The 24,911-nt window shown below is 43.6% G+C and overlaps 1 protein-coding gene across 1 annotated transcript; it reads right to left on the bottom strand.

The window, feature by feature from the left end:
• Window positions 1–4,153: 4,153 nt before the first annotated feature.
• Window positions 4,154–23,816, bottom strand: OAT (ornithine aminotransferase). The gene is made up of 11 exons (XM_068961533.1): window positions 23,762–23,816; window positions 18,484–18,569; window positions 16,494–16,720; window positions 13,288–13,512; window positions 13,083–13,178; window positions 10,356–10,483; window positions 9,584–9,706; window positions 8,814–8,942; window positions 7,944–8,057; window positions 6,769–6,913; window positions 4,154–5,169 (listed from the first exon to the last, which is right to left on the bottom strand). The coding sequence occupies exons 3-11, from the start codon at window positions 16,690–16,692 to the stop codon at window positions 5,009–5,011; spliced, it is 1,320 nt and encodes a 439-aa protein (XP_068817634.1). The 5' UTR covers window positions 16,693–16,720; window positions 18,484–18,569; window positions 23,762–23,816; the 3' UTR covers window positions 4,154–5,008.
• Between the last annotated feature and the right edge of the window lie 1,095 nt (window positions 23,817–24,911).

The raw sequence follows: 24,911 nt of genomic DNA on the forward strand, positions 1-24,911 counted from the left end.
GAAAAGAGAACAACATGTGTCTTGTTGGGGCTTTACAGCAAGGGCAAAGGATTCCAATACCAAGAAGTTTGCAACAACAAACCACACTCCCTCCCCTTTTGGTATAGTTCAGTTCAGTTGCTCAGTCGTATCTGACTCTTTGCAACCCCATAGACTACAGCACTCCAGGCCTCTCTGTCCATCACCAACTCCCGGAGTTTACTCAAACTCATGTCCATCCCGTCGGTGATGCCATCCAACCATCTCATCCTCTGTCATCCCCTTCTCCTCCCACCTTCAATCTTTCCCACCATCAGGGTCTTTTCAAATGAGTCAGTTCTACACATCAGGTAGCCAAAGTATTGCAGTTTCAGCTTCAGCATCAGTCCTTCCAATGAACACCCAGGACTGATGTCCTTTAGGATTGACTAGTTTGATCTCCTTGCTGTCCAAGGGACTCTCAAGAGTCTTCTCCAACACCACAGTTCAAAAGCATCAGTTCTTCGGTGCTCAGCTTTCTTTATGGTCCAGCTCTCACATCCATACATGACTACTGGAAAAACCATAGCTTGTCAGATGGACCTTTGTCGGCAAAGTAATGTCTCTGCTTTGTAATATGCTGTCTAGGTTGGTCATAGCTTTTCTTCCAAGGAGCAAACGTCTTTTAATTTCATGGCTGCAGTCACCATCTGCAGTGACTTTGGAGCCAAGAAAATACACTCTGTCATTCTTTCCATTGTTTCCCCATCTGTTTGCCATGAAGTGATGGGACCAGATGCCATGATCTTCGTTTTTTGAATGTTGAATTTTAAGCCAGCTTTTTTACTTTCCCCTTTCACTTTCATCAAGAGGCTCTTCAGTTCCTCCCCCAAATTCTAGCTTCTCTTATACAAAAATGGAAGGAGATGCAAGATGCTTCTTTGGGACTCTAGTCCACCATCTTCTTGGTCTGCTGGCTTTCCAAATAAAGTCACCATTTCTGGCCCAACAACTCGTCTCTCATTTGTTGGCCTCCAATGCAGTGAGCAGTACAATCTTGGACTAAATATACTAAAAAGCCCCATGAGGTCAAGGATCATGTTCGTCTTTTTCACCAGCAGACCCTAGTCTTTTTCACCAGACCTAGTCCCAGTGCCTAGCATGGTAAGTTGAATGACACTCTGCTTTACAATCAATAGTCACTCATGCCGCCACATTCAATACCCATTTTGCAAAGGCTGCACACTAGACTCCACTGGGGAGCATTTAATAGACAGATGTCTAGGCCTCATCCCCAGAGATTGTGATGGAATTGATTTGAGGTGGGACCTGAACATTGACATTAATTCTTAAGCACTCCAGGTGACCTCAATAGGCAGCCAGTGTGAGAAGCAGAGTTCTAACCCTTCTAGTGGTCCCCACATGGTGGTCCCTTCCTGTTGGGAGGAGGCTAGGGTCTTTAAACTCCCAGTGCCTGAAACACACTGTAATTTCACCTTTGTAATTCTGCTTCATCCAAGGTAAATCAGATATCTTGTCCCAATCTCAGTTCGTGTGTGCAATGATTAATTTAGATGAAAGTGAAAGTGAAAGTCAACTCTTTGCGACCCCATGCACTATACAGTCCATGGAATTCTCCAGACCAGAATACTAAAGTGGGTAGCCTTCCCCTTCTCCAGGGGATCTTCCCAACTCAGGGATCGAACCCAGGTCTCCCACATTGCAGGTGGATTCTTTACCAGCTGAGCCACAAGGAAAGCCCAAGAAAACTGGAGTGGGTAGCCTATCCCTTCTCCAGAGGATGTGCAGGCGGATTCTGAACTATCAGGGAAGCCCGAATTTAGATGAGGTGTCCTAAAAGGTCAGGATCCAAAGAACAGTACATTGTTGGGGTTCGAAGCTGAATTATTTCCCCCTTCCCACACTCCTATGGTGAAGAACTAATCCCTAGAACCTCAGAATGTGACTGCATTCAGAGATCAAGTCTCTAAAGTGACAAGTTAAAATGAGGTCATTAGGGTGGACCTTAATCCAACATGAAAGTGAAAGTGAAAGTGTTAGTTGCCCAGTCTCATCTGACTCTTTGAGACCCCATGGACTGTGTAGCCCTCCAGGCTCCTCTTTCCATAGAATTCTCTGGGCAGGAACACTGAAGTGGGCAGCCATTCCCTCCTCCTGGGGATCTTCCCAACTAGGGATCTCCTGCATTGCAGGCAGATTCTTTAACCATCTGAGCCACCAGGGAAACCTTCATCAAACCATTAAGACCCTCAAAGAATTCAGCAGGAAGTTTGTTGTTTTGTTAAATTCACCTTGCGTTTAGGCCTTTTCCAATGGGTGAGAACTGCTGAATGCAGCTTACTCTTGATCATGATCTCATGCCTCAAGGCAGCATCAGCACCTCCATCTACTGGGATCTTACAGGAGAGGCAGAATCTCACTGAATCAGAACCTGCAGTTAGGTGAGATTCCTAAAATAAATTCTCAGCCCTGAGGGCACAGAGTCACCTGGGGACCTTTAAAGTTACTGAGGCCTGCGTGCAGCCCCAGAGATTCCAGCCTGGGGTAAGGCTTGAGAAACCCTGGTGCTTTTGATATGCACAAGGGGATCTGATTGGAAGCAGGGAAAGTGAAAGTGAAGTTGCTCAGTCTTGTCCAACTCTTTGGGCCCCATGGACTGTAGCCTACAGGGCTCCTCTGCCCATGGGATTTTCCAGGCAAGAATACTGGAGTGGGTTGCCATTTCCTTCTTCAGGGGATCTTCCCGACCCAGGGATCAAACCCAGGTCTCCCACATTCCGCATTGCAGGCAGACAATGAGCCACCGTCTCAGCCACCAGGGAAGTCAGCACCAACGTTAATAACCCCTGTCTTAACAATCCCAACAGGGTTGAGAACTAGCAGCCTCTGACTGGTTTAGGAGGACCCCTACTTCAGTTGGCTACGTGTCTTATATAGACTGCAGGGGGCCAGGCAGGTCCAAGCCGGAACCTCCCAGGCAGACCAGCAAGTGTTGCCATTGGTATGAGCAGACGCTCCTGTAACCCCTGGCTCAGATTTGATCTCTAACTTCCAAGCTGCTAAGAGGTGCCTTGTTAGCTTTTTGGTGGGGAGGGAGGGGGTACAGGGAGCAATGTGTCACTACTGATGACAAGTTGTTCCCTTTGACGCAGCGACTCACCCCTAAGGATCTACTCCACTGCGGCAACTCATACACAAGATACAAAGTGGTCACAACCAGTTTAAAGAGTGAAAAACTGATCACATTATCACACCATCATGCTGTATGCCTTAGATTTTTACACAGTGACGTCTAATATATTAAACAAAACTATTAAAATTACGTTCCACTTCTAAAAGACAAAAAAGTAAAAAACTGAAGATAACCAAAATGTTTTCTGCTACAGAATGCTAACATACCCATTTAAGATAAAATACTATCATCATAGAGTGTGAACATAAAATTCATGTTTTCTGATACAAAATTATAATATATCCACTTAATATAAAATACTATGGTCATAGAGTGTGAAAATAAAAATTCATGTTTTGTGGCAAGACAAGAAAAGTTGAAGCAGATTCTCTCTGCCCTTTTGGCTTCTTCTCTCCCCTCTATTGTGCACTGCGTGTCTCAGTTTAGCCACAACCAAACCTGCCCGTTGGCGGAAATACCTGCTCAACCATAAAGAGCAACACTTTCCAGCACCAATAAGACAGCTCCTTGAAGACAACATTCCTTCCTTTTTTTTCTTCGGTCATGCCACTCGGCTTACTGGAACCCATGCCCCCTGTAGTGCAAGGGCAGAGTCTTAAGTCGATGGACCGCCAGAAGTCCCACATTCCTTCTTAATCTTGTAAGGGCCAAGATTACCCATGACCCGTAACTCAACCGATTGTGTAAACTGTCCATAATGCGTTACCAAGTCTCAAAAAACATATGCAAGACTGTGTTTTGACTTCTAATGGGAGGAACAGTTCTCGGGGCCTTCTGAGAGGCTGTTCCCGGGTTATAATTCTCAGTTTGGCTCAAATAAAATTTTCCATTTCTTTCTTAGATCAACTCAAAGAGAACGAGATAAACTTAAAACTACCGACGTAAAAAAGCATCCAAAATACCCTGCACAGGTAAAAAAATAAAGTTGTACAATACCATGCATAGCAAGGATACTTTAATAAAAATGGCAAGTACTAGTATACACATGGGAAAAGAGCGGTTATTTTGAAAGCAGATAAGGAGTACTGAAAGAAACTTTCTTTTTCTAATTTCTCTTTTTCTAGAGATTACCAAACAAACTGAAATGTTCTTAGAGAACACAAGAAACGAAGCAAATAAAAACATTCTCAGAGAGCTTAAAATGTGAGGTTAACTGATAACACAGCAGTAACCACACACTGGTCCCTAAACACAGACATTTCAGACATGAGATTTATTTTAAAGATGCACTGAAAACAAACACTTTTTACAAATTATATGGAACACTTAAAATATAATCTAGGAATATTGGACATTAATTCTTAATTCAAAGTAATGACGTTCACAGAATACGTCTTGGTGCCAGCCAATATGGAGTTGACTTGTGTCAGCTTAATCATTCACCTTGCTAAAATTCAATGATTATGATTCAACTTTATAAGGTTAAGCAAGTCTTCCAGGCAATACTAATATAACTTTCTCAAATACAAACATTTGTACCAGCAAGGAAATTATTAAAATGTATATAAATTATGCTGAGGGGCTTGATTAAAAGGCTGTCTATATAGAAAGGCACCTCACCTTACAAAGAATACAAGCACAAAAACACTTAATCGAATATAAGATGCCAGGACATTCTCTTAGTTAGGTTACATAGCAAACTGCATGTCTATAAAAGTCATTCTGTTATATATGAACTGAAAAACATATATATATATGTATATATATATATTTATTTTTAAAAAGCCTTTGACATGGAGGAGTGAAATATGCCTGCATTAAGCACAGAAACTCAGAGCTTTATGAACTGCATGTCTCCAGCTGGCTCCCAGGCGCCACTGAAAACTGTCACCACCCTCAGAAAGACAGGATGGTCTTGTTAATGATCTCCACCGCCTCTAGAATCTCATCCTCCTTGATCACAAGCGGGGGCGCAAACCTGATGATGTCGCCGTGGGTTGGCTTGGCCAGAAGTCCATTATCTCGTAGTCGCAGACACACCTTCCAAGCATCACAATCTAGTAAAGAAAAACCATCAAGTGTATGCTGATCAATGATAAGAAGCCTGCAGGGGTCTGGCAAAAACAGAATTCCCAGTACCTACTCAAGAAAGGCAGCTCTGAGTTACAAGCTTGCTTTTGGCTCTTACTCTTAAAAATGAAGTTACTTTTCAGCAATGGTTTGAATGGTATGATCAGATATGGTTTCTGCTGGGTTTTTGACCTAGCAAAAAAACGTGCTAAGACAGATGTAATTAATTATATGAGGAACCAATGCATAAAAGAACTAAGGTACGATACAAATAACTAACAGCCACAGAATAAGCAACATTCAAACCCAGTGACCATTACATGTGTCTAAACTGGATTTGCTTCCTAAGCTGGTAGAACTAGACTCTCAGGATCCTCAAAACCCTGATTGCAACAGAAACACCAAAGGGGCCACGGCCAGTGCCCGAGCCCCGCGCTAGACCCATCAAATCAGAGTCTGTGCAGTGAGGCTGCTGCTGCTGCTAAGTCGCTTCAGTCGTGTCCGACTCTGTGCGACCCCATAGATGGCAGCCCACCAGGCTCCCCTGTCCCTGGGATTCTCCAGGCAAGAACCCTGGAGTGGGTTGCCATTGCCTTCTCCAATGCATGAAAGTGAAAAGTGAAAGTGAAGTTGCTCAGTCGTGTCTGACTCTTCACGACCCCATGGACTGCAGCCTACCAGGCTCCTCCACCCATGGGATTTTCCAGGCAAGAGTACTGGAGTGGGTTGCCACTGCCTTCTCCAGCAGGGAGGCTAGGCTTGAATTAATTTGTTAAAAAGCTCCCCAGGTGATTCTAAAATGCAGTCAAGGTTAAAACCATTGCTTTGAAAAGGAAGGGTTATGGCAAGAAAATCCAGCCAGGAACTCTTATGGGTTACAAATGATGTGTTAAACACCAAATGCTCAGTTAAGTGGCAGCTGGGGTTATTTTTATTACCAACATCACCATTATCATTCCTATTATTACTGCTGCTCCTACTTATCTCTACTGATCTGCAAAACTGAGGGAGGAAAGGACAGCAGAGAGGAAACTGCAAAGTGCTCTGTGCTGTCTTCCTAACAGAAAACAAACTCAACTCTCCAAGCACTGTATAAATAACCTAGGGCGGAATAACAAATGACTTGAAGGAATACATAGGTGAAATTAGTCAAATGTGCCTTCTTGTAGGAAACAGCTATATTTCTAGGACCATTAATATAAATCAGGTCATAAGAGTACTGCATGCATATGTACTAAGTTGCCTCAGCCACATGCCGACGCTTTGCAACACCACAGACTATAGCCCGCCAGGCTCCTCTGTCCATGGAATTCTCCAGGCAAGAATACTGGAGTGGGTTGCCACGCCCTCCTCCAGGCAGTCTTCCCGACCCAGGGTTGAATCCGTGTCTCTTGTGTCTCCTGCACTGGCAGACAGGTTCTTTACCACTAGTGCTACTTGGAAAGCCCAAGAAGAGTATTAGGCAGAGCCAACAACTTGGCCGATAGGAGGCCAGTCAACAGTTTCAAACAGAGGAAAAAAATACCATATGCATTTTGAGCTTTTCCTATAAGAACAGTACCTTGTAAAATATTTTGTCTCCATACCTTTGGTTTCTCTGATAACAATAGCATTTAGTAATCCTTTTCCTCTTACGGTCGTTACAACATCAGAAGGCAGCTTCATGAGTTCATTTCTCAAGATGATACCCATTTTCTCTGCATTTTCAGCAAGGTTTTCTTCTTCCAAAACCTATGTTTCAAGAGAAATTACACATATATTAAAGACTGTCTGTTTTTTAATGTTGCTCTTTGGAGGAGAATGTGAACTATAAGCAAAAGAAGAGAATCAGATAAAGACCAGAGTAACTTAACTTTCACTTCTATTTTTCAAAGCCTATACCAGTTTGATTTCTCATCACATAACACTCACTCAGACAGAGCCTTGCTTTATTCAAAAACCCATCATTAATCTGATTCTGTGGCAAAATGAGGATTGAATGTGTTTAACGCAACTGATAGATTTTCTTCTTAGGCAAATACATCAACGGGCTGAACACATTTTCTAACTGCAATAGAATTTCCTTTGGCTTCTTTTTCCTCCTAAAAAGTCTATCCTCAGAGATTACATAATAATTTTATGCCTTTTGTAGGCACTTGAGTAAATCTGAAAGTGTTCAAATCCCCGCTTTAACGACAATAAGAAACCACGTGGGCTAAGCCAGAGGCTCACAGGCCAGCCTGGCCACAGAGGGAGAGCTCTAGGTGGACAGGCCAGGACCTGCAGGCCCAAAGCCCTGGGAGACTGCAAACTTGGGAAGCCCACGCAGTCCTTCTCTGTACTTCATGTTCTGTAATACACTGCAATCTTGTAACACTTCTTATTACACCAATGAGCCTAGACTTAAAAGTCACTTCAGCACCACCTCCAGGATACTGGCTACCATATAGTTCAGTTCAGCCGCTCAGTCCCGTCTGACTCTTTGCGACCCCGTGGACTGCAGCATGCCTCCCTGTCCATCACCAACTCTCGGAGTTCAGTCAAACTCATGTTCATTGAGTCAGTGATGCCATCCAACCCTCTCATTCACTGTCGTCCCCTTCTCCTCCCGCCTTCAATCTTTCCCAGCATCAGGGTCTTTTCCAGTGTGTCAGTTCTTCACATCAGGTGGCCCAAGTACTGAAGTTTCAGCTTCAACGTCAGTCCTTCCAATGAACATTCAGGACTGACTCCCCTTCGGAGGGCCTGGTTGGCTCTCCTGAGAGCGGCCACCAGGGTTTACCTCCAGCGCTGCGATGGCCACCCGGCAGCCCAGCGGATTGCCTCCATACGTAGAGCCATGTTCCCCTGGCTTAATGGTCAGCATTATCTCATCATCACACAACACTGCGGACACCTGAAAGACGAAAGGGAATTAAGCACAGACCAGGTCTCTCCTCAGGTGAACCACTCTTATTCTTACAGAAACAGATTTATGAAGCAGATATTAAATTTGACATGAAGCTTCAACCAACAAGAGCCACACGTCAGCCTCCTTAACTACCAGTGACAGAATGAGGAACGCCCTAACGTTCCAAGCACGCTGGGCACATTCCAGTGGCAGAGTAATGTTCTGGAACTAAAAGAAAGCTATTTCTGCAATGATATAATTTAGAATTCTTTCCACTCTCAGGGTGAAATCCTTTAACTGTTTAGAAAACAATGTTCTGCATTACACATTCAGAGCCCTTTAATCCATACCAACTGCTGGCTCTGAACAGCAAACCCGAGAAAAGGATTAACAATTAAACGTTAATTTTTTCCAATCTCTGCATTAATCGGTCAATGGTTTTAAACAATAAGTATGTTTCTAAACTACGAGAAAAAAGCATAGACGTCTGCAGGAGTACTCTGGAGATAAAATGGTTCCATCCAAAATAAACGCAGTGGAGCAAACCCAAGGTACACTCAATTCTTCAGTTAAACTAAGTGGGGTTAACCATGGAACTCTGAAATGTTTTTATCACACGTATTATAGACATAGGTGAGCTATGTCTATAAACCACACTAAGTAAAACCAAACCCTCAGAAAGGCACAGTCGGTAATGTGAAAATATCTCAGGGATTCATGAGAATAGGGAAAATACAAAGAGTGGTTGAGCATTCAACTTACAGGGTATAAACCACCAGAAAGTGCCTTTCCTAGAAGGACAATATCAGGTCGGACATTTTCGTGGTCGATAGCCAGCCATCTCCCAGTTCTGGCTAAGCCTGTCTGTATTTCATCGGCAATAAACAAAACCTATTGGAAAACAACAAATTAACATAAATGAAAATAGCATATGAAAACAGTCAATCATTTCCACAGCGAAATACTTATCTTTATTTTACTCTTTCCTGCACAAATCTGTCATTCTGACATCCCCTCAGATTTGTGAAAACATTTTAATTACCCACATGACTTCAATAGTGCAGGCCACCCTGTCCCCACAGGCCCACTCTGCACTGCTCTACACAGTGGAAGGGCAGGTATGCAAAGTGAGGGTTTTGTGGAGGGTTTCTGAATAGAACTACTCTCTGGGAACAGATTTCTATGTTTATTTCATAACCATTTGTTAATATGTACTTCTTATTAATATTTACTAGTTTGGTGGAAGAGTGGTAGAGAGCTTAAATTCTGGAGCAAAGGGATACGACAAAGGCTTTGAGAAGAATCCAAGCACAGGCTGCTGGAGCAGAGAGGAAGGAGCTGGGCTGAGGGTCCACCAGGGCCCAGCTGGTAAAGTCAGTTTCTCTGCAGCCTGCTGCTGGAAAGTTCTATCAGCCCCAGAAAGTTCGGAGGCTCTTAGAATGAAGCCTCCTTCTAGTGGAAAGGTGATGCAATCTTTGAGCTTATCCTATCAGCCAAACCCTAAGTGAGGCAGGCAAGTGGGCGGCTTTGACCTGGTGCTGGGTGCAGAGCTCGCGGACGCCCACGAGGTAGCCTGGATCTGGAACAACAACGCCCGCTTCACCCTGGATTGGTTCCACCATGAACGCAGCAACGTTTGGGTCCTGAAGCGCACGCTAGGGAAACAGCATGAGTATGTTCTTAGTAACTTCCTTTCAAATCTATTTGGAAATCTGAAGTCACACAACGCACATGTTTTCTCGCAAGAGTAAGTGTGCAAATTAAGTTTTCACACTAACTTATATTCGGACTTCCAAGCACAACTTTTCTGACAATCAATTACAATCAAAAAGCTCCAAATACCTCAGCTTTAAGCTACTCTATCCTGTATTTTCTAATAAAATACTCAAATGTACTGCAAATAAAAGCTAGTGAAAATGGCCTTTTAAAACGCCATTAAATAGATACATTAAAAGTGTATCTTTTTATTTTACAAGTCTTCCACTTCATAATTTTACAAAGCTGGCTGAAAATTCACTAATTTTGTCTATTAAAGTAATTAATAGGTAATACTCAAGTTCATATTTATGTAGGAGACAAATCTAACGGTGAGTTGGCAGTTAGTTAGGATTAGGCCATGGAACCTGGTTTCCACGTTAGAAACTAACTGATCATTACAGAGAACAGTGTGAATCTCGGCCTGGAACGTAAGTTATGAGATGTATGACTCTCGGTACAATCAGATGTCTATTTTCAATTCATACATTGAACAAATACAGGTTCTATGTACTATGAGCTAAAGGACCGTGATACTAGGTGAAGTACCTCAAGGGCAGGCAGATCATTATACGGAATGATTTCAAAACCCGGCATAAATGGTCCAAAACCATCATAACTGGTTGGGTCAGTGGAACTGGAGATAGCAGACAATGTTCTACCCCAGAAGTTTCCAGCTAGAAAGAAGAAATAAACAGTCATTTTTTTCAAACAACGCCCCACGTTAATTTCACAATTCCCCAAAAATACTCCAGAAAGCTTTTTGTTTTCCTGGCCACAGTGCAATACTTGTGGGATCTTAGTTCCTGGACAGCTCTACTGAGTCTCCCAACTATAATAGAGAGCATAGCCCCTGAGGAGAGACATTTGTCTTTTCTTTCAATAATCCCAAACCCTAAAATCTGAAGCATTCAATACGTGTTTTTCTAGAGACAGTTTTTCTAGACACATTTATGACAGTGACATGAAAAAAACGACTATCCTTCATAGAGAATCTGTACTTCTCCTTTTAAAAATCCAACGGTACAGGCTAACTATTCTACAGAATGAATTTTACATTTCGTTTGGATAAAACATCCTCAGGCAGTTTGAAAACTTTCAATTTGCCTTTGTAGTGTTATAAGCTATTATGCGCTAGAAGACAGATATTGACCTTTATTCAGGAACAATTTTTACCCATTAATTTGTTTCATTAGTAATCTGAAGACTGATTAACAATGTCAGGCACTGCTCTAGGTGTTGGGGATAGAATGATGGCTGGCAAGCTCCCTGCCCCCAAGGAGCTTCTATGCTATTAGGAAAGACACACCAGGACAGAAACCAGTGAAGCAAATGTACAAGGTAACTTCAATGTGATTAAATTCAAGGAAGAAAAGAAACAAACTAGAGTAAGAGAGGCCTGGAGGTTCTCCCGCTTTAAAAAAAAATATCTTCTCACCCCCTCTCTGCCAGCAGCAACTCAATTAACCCAGTGCTGAATTATGCTTTTGAACTGTGGTGTTGGAGAAGAACTCTTGAGAGTCCCTTGGACTGCAAGGAGATGCAACCAGTCCATCCTAAAGGAAATCAGTCCTGGGTGTTCATTGGAAGGACTGATGCTGAAGCTGAAACTCCACCTGACGCAAAGAACTGACACATTTGAAAAAACCCTGATGCTGGGAAAGACTGAGGGCAGGAGGAGAAGGGGACGACAGAGGATGAGATAGTTGGATGGCATCACCGACTCAATGGACACGAGTTTGAGTAACTCTGGGAGTTGATGATGGACATGGAGGCCTGGCATGCTGCAGTCCATGGGGTTGCAAAGAGTCAGACATGACTAAGAGACTGAACTGAACTGAATTATTCCAAGTTGGCTTCATAGCATCCTTCAGTACAACCCCTGCAGAGCCTCTCTCAGCTATGAGTAATCCCTACTTGACTTGTCCACAAGCAACAGCATTATTGATTCTGCCCAGGCTTGTTTAAGACAAAGTGTGCCAATAGCCTACTTGCTCTCTGCCATCGGCCTCAGCAGGCTCACTCCCTGCAGCTTACCCTGTTGAATAAGGGACTGCAGCTGGGGCACAGTCCTCCGTCTCTTCCTACTGATTTCTCTCAATGCCTGGGAGAAACATCTTTGCGCCCTGTGCTAATATGAGAGAGACTGGACACGGTCTGTAAGGAGGAAAGTCACCAGAAAGGCCATTTTTGTTTGCAAGAGACAGTTATGTTGCCTTACAACTAAAGGCATGAGACTCCAAAATGGCAGATTAGAGAGCTGGGCAGAGACGTTCTTCTTCAGAAACAGGAATTGGTCACCGTTCCCTCCCCAGACAGCAACTTTGGCTGGCCATCAGATGAACCCTAGATTCTACTGTATTATGGGGCTTATAATTTAGCTACGTGTGTTCACAAGGCAAAGTATTTCATGATTTCAACCATCACAAGAAAGAATCTCAACCGTGTGCAGCAACAAATTTCTCCATATATGTTTTTAAAAATTAAAATCAAAGTTTTAGAAAAGAAAAAGTCAGAACCTATCCCAAAGTCAGACCAAATCAATAATCTAAATTAACTGTTGGTCTCCCTGCTCAGTATATGAGTCACTCTCTTAACCATCGCAGAAATGTATCAGGGCAATGCCAGCCCTGCTCGTCCAACAGCTTTGAACAACATGGCACAATAATATCTCACAGTGTTTGAGAAACACTAAGGTTCAAACTTCGTATCATACCTAGGACGTGGCCCTACATGAACATAACCCAACCTCAACAACCTCACAAAACTGCTGCAACATTTTTGTATGATGCTTGCATCAGCAAAACTGTCTCATTAACCAGACAACTGCTATGAAAAAAATCAGATAAGCAGATGGGAAATAAATCACATGGTCACTCACTCTAGGGAGGGAGGGGTAGGGAGTTATAGGAGCATCCAACAAATACTTGGAAATGAACCCAAGAAAAGGAAATCTCTCAATTCTTATGCAACATTCAACATATCATGCATGGCTAAGTCACTTCAGTCACGTCCGACTCTGAGACGCTCTGGACTGTAGCCCACCAGGCTCCTGTGCCACTTCCTTCTCCAGTGGATCTTCCCAACCCAGGACGGGAAACTGCGTCTCTTAGGCCTCTTGCATTAGCAGGCAGGTTCTTTACCACTAGTACCACCTGGGAAGCCTTGATATAACATATAGGAGACAAATACATTTGCAATATCTCATCATAAGTTAAAATAGTAACTAACAATTTTATGTTTCAATCATAGCAGTTAACGCTGAATTTTACATACCTGCAAAAACAATCTTTGCTTTGTATTTCGGGATCCCCTTGACAGTATATCCCCATTTACGAGCAAGCTTGCAAGCAGTCTCTCCAGCCTCCACTCCTACCCAAGAGAACATTTTAAAATATCAGTTTTTAAAAATGTTTTAAATTACCAGAAAACAAGAAGATTTTCTTGGCTATTTTAACCAAAAAAAAAGAAAATGTTTTACCTGTATTCATAGGAAGAACTTTGTGGTAGTTGAAAAGTTTAGTAACATACTCTTCATATTCACCAAGCACGTTATTGTAGAAAGCCCTAGATGTTAAGGTCAACTTGTCCACTTGACTTTTCAAAGCATCCACAATCTTTGGATGACAATGCCCCTGGTTGACAGCACTGTAAGCACTCAGAAAGTCAAAATATTTTCTGCCTTCAACATCCCATACGTAAATGCCTAAAACGTAAGAAAAATAATTTTAGAAAAATCACTAAATTATATAACCTTCAAAGATTAAGACTGCTAGCCAGCCCTCTGAATACCTATGTATGGACCTCTAGTTAACAGAGAATTGTGGTTAAGGTATATTTTTACTCAAGCATAATAAACTTTGGTTTATATGGAATTATATTTTATCTGTCCAGAATCAAATTACACATTTAATAAAAACAGCAATAACATGAAAAGATTTTATAAACTCTAGAGTAAAACCTTTATTCCTGGAAACCTGTTTATCATTTAAGGCTGGATTTTTTTTCTTCCTTTTTTTTCTTTGCCATGCCATGACGCTTGTGGCATTCTCAGTTCCCTGGCCAGGGATTAAACCCAGGTCACGTCAGTGAAGCCCAAAATCCTAATCACTAGGCCACCAGAGAATTCCTAAAGTTAGAATTTAAAGGAAGAAGTTACACAAAACATAAAAATTACGATTAATTGACTGTAAAAACCAACAAAATGAAAACAAATACTTCCAAATCACTCATCTATTTAGGAAGGATCTACTATCCAGAACTCCTACAACTCAACAAGGTATACAAGCCAATTAAAAAACGGCAAATGGAACTGCCTGGCAGTCCCGTGGTTAAGATTCCACACTTTCACTGCCAAGAGCTCCAGGTTCAATCCCTGGTGGAGGAACTAAGATCCCACAAGCTGCATAGCACAGCCAAAAAAAAAAAAGAAGGCAAAGAACTTGAATGGACATTTCTCCAAACAAGATATTCAAATGACCAACAAGCATATGAAATGATGCTATCATTAGTCATTAGTGAAGTGAAGTCACTCAGTCGTGTCCGACTCTTTGTGACCCAACGGTCTGTAGCCCACCAGGCTCCTCAGTCCATGGGATTTTCCAGGCAAGAATACTGGAGTGGGTTGCCATTTCCTTCTCCAGGGGATCTTCCTGACCCAGGGATTGAACTTGGGTCTCCAGCATTGCAGACAGACGCTTTACCCTCTGAGCCACCAGGGAAGCCCTAATTGGCTTGTATACCTTGTTGAGTTAGTCATTAGAGAAAAATGCAAACCAAAACCACAATGGTAGCACTTACTACCACTGGGATGGCTATCACTTCTTAAAAAGGAAAATGAGAATCAGCAAGGATGTGGAGAAACTGAAACTCGTATATGTAACTAGTTGGAATGTAAAGTGGTGCAAGAGCTGTTGAAAACAGCTTGGGGGTTCCTCACTAGTTAACATGAAACATAAAATGCTGTATGACCCTGCAACCCAACGCCTAGAAGTGGAAGACAGATGTTCAAACAGAAATGTGTTATTTGAAATAGCCAAAAGGCGGAAATAACCCAAATGTCCATCAGCTGATGAATGGACACACACGTGGTATCTCCATAAAATGGAGAACTTAATTCAAGCATAAATAGCAATACATACTAACGCTAAAACATGGGGCTAAATGAAATAGGTCACATATTGTCTGTCCCCATTTACATGAAACATCTAGAATAGGCAAGTCTGTAGCAACGAAAAGCAGATGAGTAGCTGCCAGGCTCTAGGGGAGGAAGCAATGGGGAGTGACTCTTTAATGAGTGTGGGGCTTCCTCGGGGGATAATGAAAAATGTTCTAGAACGAGGTAATGGTGACAGCTGGACAACATTATAAATGTACTCAATGCCACTGAATTAAACACTGGTTAAAACAGTAATTTTACGCTACGTACATTTTATAACAATTTTTTTAAGCTGACCATAGATATTAAGATATATTAGGGGCTCACCTAATGTCTGCCATGTGCTTAACATACTTAAAGGTGCTTTTGTCCTTTATCTCATCAAAAACCCTCTATATGTGCTCCATCCTTACACTACAGAGGTAAGAAGTAGACGCTTAGATTATAACTAGCCCAAGCTGGCATGCATGCAACCAGGACTTGAACCCAGTCAGACTCTAGAGTGCATGCTCTGCTACTGGAGGTTTACAAATTGGTAAAATATAAACCTAGATTTTCATCTGTTCAGAAGGAGCTTTATTTATTACAGTACTGGTCCCAAATCAAAAAAACATATAGGCAAATGACTGTATTAGCTTCTGGCCCAGAGCTAAGTAAAAAATTTCGGCTCGATTTGATGATGGCTGTTATTTCAAAATATGGATTAAATCACCATTTGGCAACAATCAGTAATCATTTATTCAGACAACAATCATTAACGGATGCTAAAAGTGGGAGTAAAATTTTTTACACCTTACCAGTCATCCCCAAATGGAGGTTCATGCTAAAAATTTTTGGCCTGTACTCTGCAAAAATATCAAGGTCAAGAAGCCAAAAACTGAGGAATTACTCTGGATTAGACTAGAAAACCAAATGCAACCTATGGTCTGACGTTTTCTTCTGCTACACAGGACAAGCGAGACCTGAATCAGGCCTGTAGATTAGAGAGCAGTGCTGTGCCAATGTGAATTTCCTGATTTTGAGAATTACACTTTGTTATGTAAGACAGTCTTTGTGTTTCAGAAAAAGCACAAACATTTGGGGGTAAAGAGGCATGTCTGCAACTTCCTCTCAAACGGTTCAAGGAAAAAAATGTATGTGTGTTTCTGGACAAAGATGATTATGCAAGTGCAATTTAAAAAAAAAAGGGACTCGGGAAATCTGGGTGAAGAGAAACAAAAGAGAAATTCTAGTGCTACTGTGGCAGCTTTTTACACCAAAATAAAAGTTACAGGGAAAAAAAGTGACAACAATATTATAGTACTTTACTCATTATTATACATTTCCTCCTGGCAAGTCCATCATGACCTTGCATTCCCCGCAGCACCTAACACAGCAAGCACTGGAGACTCAAGAGATGTTGAATTAATCATGCCGGCAGTACAGAAATTAAATGCCTCTAGAAAAATGTACAGTGAGAAAATATAATAGCAAGTTTTACAAAAAGGTAAAGCAAATAATTGGGGGTGGTGGAAAGGGTGAAAACATACCCTTCCCTCTCTCCAGGGCTACAGGTAAAGGATGGTAGTTGTGGGCACCATATTTAGATTCCCGTTCAAAAATGTAATCAGAGGACGGAGGGCCTTGAACGGTTTTTTTAGTTGCAACAGATGTAGCAGAAGCCACTGAAGAATGAACTCCACGACCAAGGCCAGCAACAGTCTGCAAACGCGCTAGTTTGGAAAGCATGATGTCCTCAAGTGGGAATATCACCGACCTGTCCAAAGAAAACAGAAGGCATAAAGAGTAAGACATTTCGCAGGGTGGGTGGATGTCTACTCATCAACTATATACTTGGAGCGCTCGCCAAAGAATCAGGAAAATAAGAGAGAATAGAGGTCTTAACTGCAAATGGAAAGCAACATTTTAAAATTGTATAAAAAATTTTTAATTGAAAAAATAAAATGAAAAAACCAAAAACAAAAAAAAGAGAGAACACCTGACTCCTGCCTTTGGGGAACTTGAAGAGCAACAGGGCAAACAAGTGGATACACAAGTAAATAAACTCCAAAGGACGCATACAAGCACAAAGTGCTCGAGGCTAGAAGTCCAAGAGAACAGGGAAGATCGATGCAAAGTAGATGCTTTTACTTTTCCCCAAACACCCTTCTGCACCACCTGACAAGCTCGAGGCAGTCAGGCAAGGCTGAACAGCACAGGCTCAGAAAGAGCTGAGCCACCATTTGAAAGGTATTTATGCGGGGGTGTGAGACCAAAGGCAGAAACCAAATCAGAGATGCTGGCTGCCCTGCGGTGGGGGCGGAGAGGGCGGGGAGGCTAGAGATCGTGGGGGCAGGGACAGAGGCACCGAGAACGACTTTGCATATCAGCTTGGTCCTCCTGCAAGGAGTGAGGAAATTAGGGAAGAATCTGGTTTCCACAAAGCGAGCAGAGACCATCCTAAAGTAAAAGTAATAGCAGTAGGGTGGAAAAGTGATTCCTTAGGGGAAGGGAAGGGCTTTCTAAGTTTAATGCAGGAAAGACAGAAACTACAAAAGGTAAAATCTGCGGCACTCCCCAGGTGGTACAGTGGTTAAAAACACTCCAGTGGTTAAAACCAATACAGGGATTCAGGGGGCACGGGTCTGATCTCTGCTTCAGGAACTAAGATTCCACACGCTTCATGGTGACCAAAAAAAGAAGTAAAATCTATTATTTAGCCACAATTATCCAAAACATCTCTGGGTTAAAATAATCACAGACGAAGATGGGGGGAAAAGTTTTGCAATTTCTAACAAATAGCCTTTGAAGAGCTTTTACATTAAGAGGAACAGACCAAAAACACAACTAAACAATGTATGAGAGGAAAGGTTAGAGCTCCCAAAAGAAACCGTCTACTCTGCTAAGATGATTGCTTCTGTGAAATTAATGCCCCTCCAAGAAAGCTTCACCACAAAAGCAACTGTTTGAAGGAGAAAAAAGCAACGAGGAGCTAAAGCACCTCAAACTACAAGCTGAGAAGTTGAGTAATAAATCCTAAATATCATGAGCAAACTGACATTTACTGACCATCTATTTATATATTCCAATGTCCTCGCTGCTCTCACCCCACCAGTGCTGCAGCTGGCTTTGTAGCCAACTGTATCGTTAACAGTCATGACAAGCCACAACGTACAGACTGAGCCATAGGAGTAACTAAGAATAATAACAAGGAAATTGGGGACAATCCAAAGCAATCATGGCAGGGAAGGGGGGCATGCTTTTTAAAGATACATTTCAAGATTAATGCAAAGTTGCCAACGCCAGGCATACTTAATATGCCTATGCTTTTTAAAAATGACCAGTTACGTCATGTTTCAAGAGAAATCTATTAATGACAAGTCAGGCCATGCAAATCTCCAGCATTCAGTTGGAGCTGCCCAATTAGCAAAAGCTAATACTTGGAACTTGGCTTGCTTTGCTTTCAACTTGGCACTAGCCGTTAAATCCGGTATGTTCAGGAATGTGCTAAAATCCAGCACTTTGTGTGCCAAGACTCACCAACTAGCCTGTCCTCCCACAGCTGAGATTACAACAAGGATTTTTAACCCGAGATCCACGGACGTCTTCAGAAGGTCCAATGACTCCTGAAATAAAATGCAGAATTATAAGCATAAGTGCATCTCTCTCTTTTTTTTTGAAGGAAAAGATCCCTAATTTCTAGCAGATCTTATTTCAAAGAAATACGTGTTAACAACAATAAAAAAATTATATAAAAATCATTCATGAGAGATAGCCATTAGCAAAAACAGCAAAAATTCTAGTTATACTAGACAGAAATTCCCCAAAATGCTAAGTCTAAAATACTGATTTTCAACTCTATTGCTTGAGTAGAGACTCAGAATTAGTGCTCTGTTTGACCAACTAAAAAGTCAAAACGAGGTACTTTCCTAGTGGTCAGGTGGTAAGACTGTGCTCCCAATGCCGAAGGCCTGGGTTTGATCCCTGGTCATGTAGCCATAGACTACAACTACGAGTTTGCACACCGAAACTAACAGCCAGATAAATAAAGAATTTTTTTTTTTTTTTAAGAACAACACGTTAACTTTTGTCTTGATCAAAATAACAAAAAAACACAGTGCTACTTAGATATACTTTTAACTGAAACACTTTCTGAAAAGAACTGTAACTAGAATAAAAGCCTTAGAAGTGTTTGTGCTCTTAGGCCACTAATTTCACTCTCAAGATTAGATCCTAAAGCAACACTCAGGAATGTGGTGAAACATTCATTAATAAAAGACACTCAACGATATGAGAATAGTTCAACATAATCACATAATAGCATATTGCTATTTAAAATAATTCGTTTTCAATGACATGGAGATGTTTTATGATATGTTTAAGCAAAAAAATAATACAATCATATACACGGTGTTCAACTCTACAAAAAATATACCCAAGGAAGTTCACTGTGGTTACCTTTCCACTGTTCTGTATTTTCCATGCTTCCTAATGATCAAGAACTACATTCATAAGGACTTCCCTGGTGGCTAAGACTCTGCCCTCCCAATGCAGGGGGCACGGGTTCAATCCCTGGTCAGGGAACAAAGATTACTGCATGCTGCACGGGTAGGGCCCCAGAAAAGAGGCAGAAGGCCCTCCCCTCCCCCCAAAAAAAGAGGTGCTTGCTAAGTCACTTCAGTCGTGTCCAACTCTTTGCCATCCCATGGACTGTAGCTCCACCAGGCTTCTCTGGCCATGGGATTCTCCAGGCAAGAATACTGAAGTGGGTTGCCGTGCCCTCCTCCAGGGGATCTTCCCGACCCAGGGATTGAACTCACATCTCCTGCATTATCCAGGCAGGTTCTTTACCACTAGAACCACCTGAGAAGCCAGGTGTGTGTGTCTGCGTATCGGGGCGGGGGTGGGGGTGGGGGGGATTAAAAAAAAAACTAAAACCGCTCTAAACAGGAATATTGTGAGAAAGGAATCTTTGAAATTATCTAAACTGAACATTTTCCTTTTATACAAGTCATTTGTTCAGCTCATTCACAAAAGAAATGAGACAAAATATCCATTTACATGCCAAGTTCATAAATACAACTTACTAACAGTAACATCCAAAACATTACTAATACTCATGCTAAAGGTTTTTAAAAATGAACTCTGAATATTTAATTCAACTGGTAAAAGCCCCGCTGTTCAATGCATCAAATGTACTAGGATCCTCTAAGCACATTTCTATTAAAAAGCCTTCTGTGTTCAAGTTACTGTGCTTGGCACAACGTAAGAAATATTAGAGGAGAATTAAGATGGGCTTAAAAATAGCCAGCATCAACAATTTCCTCTTCCAAAAAGGCTTGGAAAACCAGAAGAGTGGACCATAAGGTCCTCAGAGTTGAAAATCAGGACTTAAATTCTAGCTTGGGCTCTTAAGAGTAACTTTATTTGGATGATTTTGTCCATTTCTTTAGCTTCAATGTCCCCACTTGCAAAATGAAGTTGAAGCCACTCAAGGCCATTACTGAGGATTACATGAGATAACATTAAAGCACCGAACTTAGCACAAAATGACCAATTATTAATAGTTCCTTCTTGCTTTAAATTAACAAGGAAATTAGTTAATCTCTGCAACATTAAAAAAAAAAAAAAGAGTCAACAGTGCCAGGGTTTCTTTTTTAAAACTGGAGCTCTTTTCTTCTAAAAGTTTGTTTCTATTGATAAAAAATAAGGAACACAAGAAAATTACCTGAAATTCCATACTTCTGTGATAATCACTAACGTTTTTATCTTGTTTCTATGAATAAATACTATACATCTTAGCTCCCTTTCACACTTCCCTACTGAATTTACCACATCAGACCTTCTATGACGCCTAGGACCTCTGCACAGATTTTTGTCACAGGTTCTAACACTTCAAGACACTTGTTTTCACGCCTGTCCACCTAAAAAAGACAGTACTCCTTTCATGTCTGTACTCCTTAAAAAGACAGTAACTATGTCTTAAAATTCACTCTGCATCCCCAGAACCTAGCCTAGGTTTGGGCATTCCTTATCTGTCAAATGAATGAGGTCATTCCTAAACAGACTCAAGACTTAAGAGGGAATCAAGACAGACAAATAGCAAGGCCCTCCAGGCAGACGGTTAAATCACCAACTCCTAAAGGATGGCAATCCACTCCAGTATTCTTGCCTGGAGAATCCCATGGACAGTAAAGTCCACGGGGTCACAAAGAGTCAGACATGACTAAGCAACTTCACCTTCACCAAAAGGTGGAGCAGAGTCTAAGAGGAGGCTAGTATGACATCACCAAGAAAAATCTTTTCATCAAGAGTTCCCTTCATTAGATCAGCTCACTCCAGGCTGTGCATTTAACCTAGGCTCTTGGAGAAGAGAACAAAGAGTTATTGACAACAAAAATTTTAATACTGAATATTTTCAGTAAAAGACATAATTAACAAGGTCCTTCAAGCTATTATTAGACCAATCCAATCCATCCTATCTACACTAGAACATACCTAAAATAGAATTCCATAAAAGGCTGCATTCTGAAGAGTTCTAGGAGAACGAAATGGCAACCCACTCTAGCGTTCTTGCCTGGAGAATCCCAGGGACGGGGGAGCCTAGCGGGCTGCCGTCTATGGGTTAGAACAGAGTCAGACACGACTGAAGCGACTTAGCAGCAGCAGCAGCAGCATGAAGTACTATTTTTAAAGATCATTCTAAAAGAAAAACCAGCATGAATTCATCAGAAAGCTGCTTAAAATATTCCACTGGGGGAAGAGTTTGGTTTTACTACTTTTGTCAAATATTTACTTTTCTTTAGGCAACCATTCACAAATACAGTCCTTTTTGGAAAGTTCAGCCAACAAAAGTTTAGGGTTTTGTTGGGTTTTTGTTTTGTTTTTTGTTTTTTTTACGTAATCTGGCTCAGAGTCAACTCAAGTGCGTCACTGGCAAACACCTTAAGCTGTTACTACTGAAAATGTACTGGCTCAGTTAGGTCACACCCTCCACACACCTCCAAAATCCACTCACCACTATCTTTATTATTTTTATTTTTAGCACTCACACTATTTTATTTTTTATTTTTATTTTGCTTTACAATACTGTATTGGTTTTGCCATACACTGACATGAATCAGCCACGGGTGTACATGAGTTCCCAATCCTGAACCCCCCTCCCACTTCCCACCCCATATCATCTCTCTGGATCATCCCCGTGCACCATCCCCAAGCATCCTGTATCCTGTATCGAACATAGACTGGTGATTCGTTTCTTACATGATAGTATACATGTTTCAATGCCATTCTCCCAAATCATCCCACCCTCTCCCTCTCCCAACACCACTATCTTTAAATGTGGATTTCACCCATCCCCGGGAACTCAGTAAAGGGCGTCAACTATGCCCACAAGTTACTGTAATAAAAGCAGAGTATGGGTGGAAATAAAAATACAGCCTCTTTGAGGGAAAAAAAACGTCTTTTTCAGAATTTTTACCATTCCAAGTTATACTGGGTCTTTTGGGAAGCAGATGGAAAACTAATCTTGAGCACCATGAAAAACTGCAAACCCAAAACAGTAAGCTTTACTTATTTAGACCTCACTAAAAGATTTTACTTTCCCACCAGGCTGTTACAGTCAGGAACTAGATTTTCTTAAGACAGAACCAGGATATTCTAATGAAAGAAGCCCATTGTTTCCAGAGGATTAAGATGAAGAGCGCGTATTACATACCTAAAGAACAGTTCCAGGTTCCAATGGAGAGAACTAGTTTCCCTATAGAAACTTTTAGAACTCCGAAGAAGAGACTGAGAATTGAGAAGGAAGTAATTTCTTAAAGCCACTTCGTTCCAAAGTCACTTCTCCTTCCCCCCCCTTAATTTATCACCTTTTCAGAGGTGAAAACTGAACCTCAAGAAGGTAAGAGGTACGGTAACAAAGGGAGGAGACTAGGTCACTGAGTACAGGTGTCCCACTCAATTCAACCAGAATGTATTAAATGCTCAGCACCGTTGGCGAAGAAACCCGAACGATGACGTCTTCGTGCTCAAAGTCCGGTGGACCCCAACCCCTTGACATCACGTAGTTAACCTGAACGCTACGGTAAGGCTCTACCTGCCTGATGACTTACTTGAACAAAGGCTGGAGGAGAAAAGGAGATAGGTTATGGGAGGGGAGGAGATGGGCAGGTAGTACAGGGGCCCCCAGAGCTGCCCGGGTGGGCTCGGACCCCTTCTCAACAAGAGTCGGCGCGCCCCACTCTTGTAGGCAAAACTCCGTGGGTTTACCGAGCAGTCCCGCGTATCCAGAATGCGACCCGCCCCGCGCGCCGGCGCCCTAAAAGGCCTCCTCCAGGAAACCCCCAAGGCGCCCGAGAGGCTCCAGGCCGAGGCGCAGGGACCCTGGGGCGCCGGCGCGGGCTGGGGGGGACTGCAGGCCGGGGAGGGCGGGGGCGGAGCGCCGGCACGCCCGGCTCCGCCCGCTCTGGCAGGCGGAGGTGCCACATCCACAGCCTCCCTCTCTGTCCTCCTGCCTCCGGGCCGGGATGCGCCGCGCCCTGCCCGCCCGGATTGCGCGCGGGCCGGCGGCTCTCCGGGCCACCCCCCTCCCCGCGCCCCAGATGCCCCGGGAGTCCGGGGCCCGCTGCGCAAAGCCTCTGCGCAGGCGGAGCCTGCCCTCCGGGTGGAGGCCCAGCGCGCCCCCTCCGCGCGCTCCCCGCAACCTGGGACCCAAGCCCCTCACGCCCGCCTCGCCCCGCCCCGCCCCGCCCCGGCCCCGGGCGCCCGACCCCTTCCCAAGCTCCGGCCCGGGCCCCGCGGCCCCCCGCACGGATACCTGGCGGCACCTCCAAGGCCAGCACGGGGACACGCGGCGTCCAAGGATCAGCTGCGGCGACGGCGACGCGTCACAGAGCTTAAGATGCGCCTGCTGCCCCGCCCCCCGCGGACGCCCTTGCCGCCCATTGGCCGGCGGCGGAGGACTGGCCACCAATCGCCGTGGGCCCGCCCCCCGCCCCGGCGCGGCGCATCCCGTACTCGGACAGGGCGCGGGTTCCAGCCGTTCTCCTGCGCCTTCCGCGCCCCGCAATTCCGGGCAGCGGGCGGGGTCGCTACCTGAGTTCCGGCGCCTTCCTGGATCCGTGCCTTTTCATCGATTCCCCTCACCGCCCTCCCTTTGCTGGCGAGAAAACAAGATCTGGAGGGGTGAAACGCGGGACTGGACCTCCAGACCTGCGTTCTTCCCGGGGTTGCGCTTCCAGGCCTTTGCCTCGCGGAGCCTTCCGTGTGTGGAGGCCGCCCGCCTCTACTGGCCCCGGACAGGAGTTGCTGCCGCCGTGCCCTTGAACTCTGGTGTGCTGCAGCGCTTAAGTCTCCACTGCAGCGGAAAGCCCACTGCCCCCTCCTCGTGGCTGCTGGTAGATATTGAAATTAGGGCAAAACGCTCTGTAAATGTGTCTGCGACGCCCTGCACAATCCGTTAGAAAACCCAGAAGTGGGAATGCACAGGCGAGGGTAATAGCTGCTGCTGCTGCTGCTAAGTCGCTTCAGTCGTGTCCGACTCTGTGCGACCCAAGGGACGGCAGCCCACCAGGCTCCCCCGTCCCTGGGATTCTCCAGGCAAGAACACTGAATTGGGTTGCCATTTCCTTCTCCAAAGCATGAAAGTGAAAAGTGAAAGTGAAGTCGCTCAGTCGTGTACGACTCCTAGCGACCCGTGGACTGCAGCTTCCCAGGCGCCTCCGTCCATGGGATTTTCCAGGCAAAAGTACTGGAGTGGGGTGCCATTGCTTTCTCCACAGGGTAATACGCTCGGGGGTAAAAGAGTATGCCTGCCAATGCGGGAGATGCAGGTTCCATCCCCGGATGGGGAAGATCCCTAGAGAAGAAAATGGCAACCCACTCCAGTATACTTGCCTGGGAAATCCCACAGACAGAGGAGGGTGGCGGGCTATAGTCCACGGGGTCCCAAAAAGTCGGATATGAGC

Source organism: Capricornis sumatraensis, chromosome 23, assembly GCF_032405125.1.
Source record: "Capricornis sumatraensis isolate serow.1 chromosome 23, serow.2, whole genome shotgun sequence".
Taxonomy (NCBI): Eukaryota; Metazoa; Chordata; class Mammalia; order Artiodactyla; family Bovidae; genus Capricornis; species Capricornis sumatraensis.

Excerpts from the sequence above, each read along its gene's own strand:
- OAT (XM_068961533.1), bottom strand. The coding sequence starts at position 16,692 with ATGCTTTCCAAACTAGCGCGTTTGCAGACTGTTGCTGGCCTTGGTCGT. Across the intron at positions 9,707-10,355 it reads ATGATCTGCCTGCCCTTGAG|CGTGCGCTTCAGGACCCAAA; the intron begins GTACTTCACCTA and ends CTGTTTCCCTAG. Across the intron at positions 8,943-9,583 it reads AGCTCTGCACCCAGCACCAG|GTTTTGTTTATTGCCGATGA; the intron begins GTCAAAGCCGCC and ends GTTTTCCAATAG.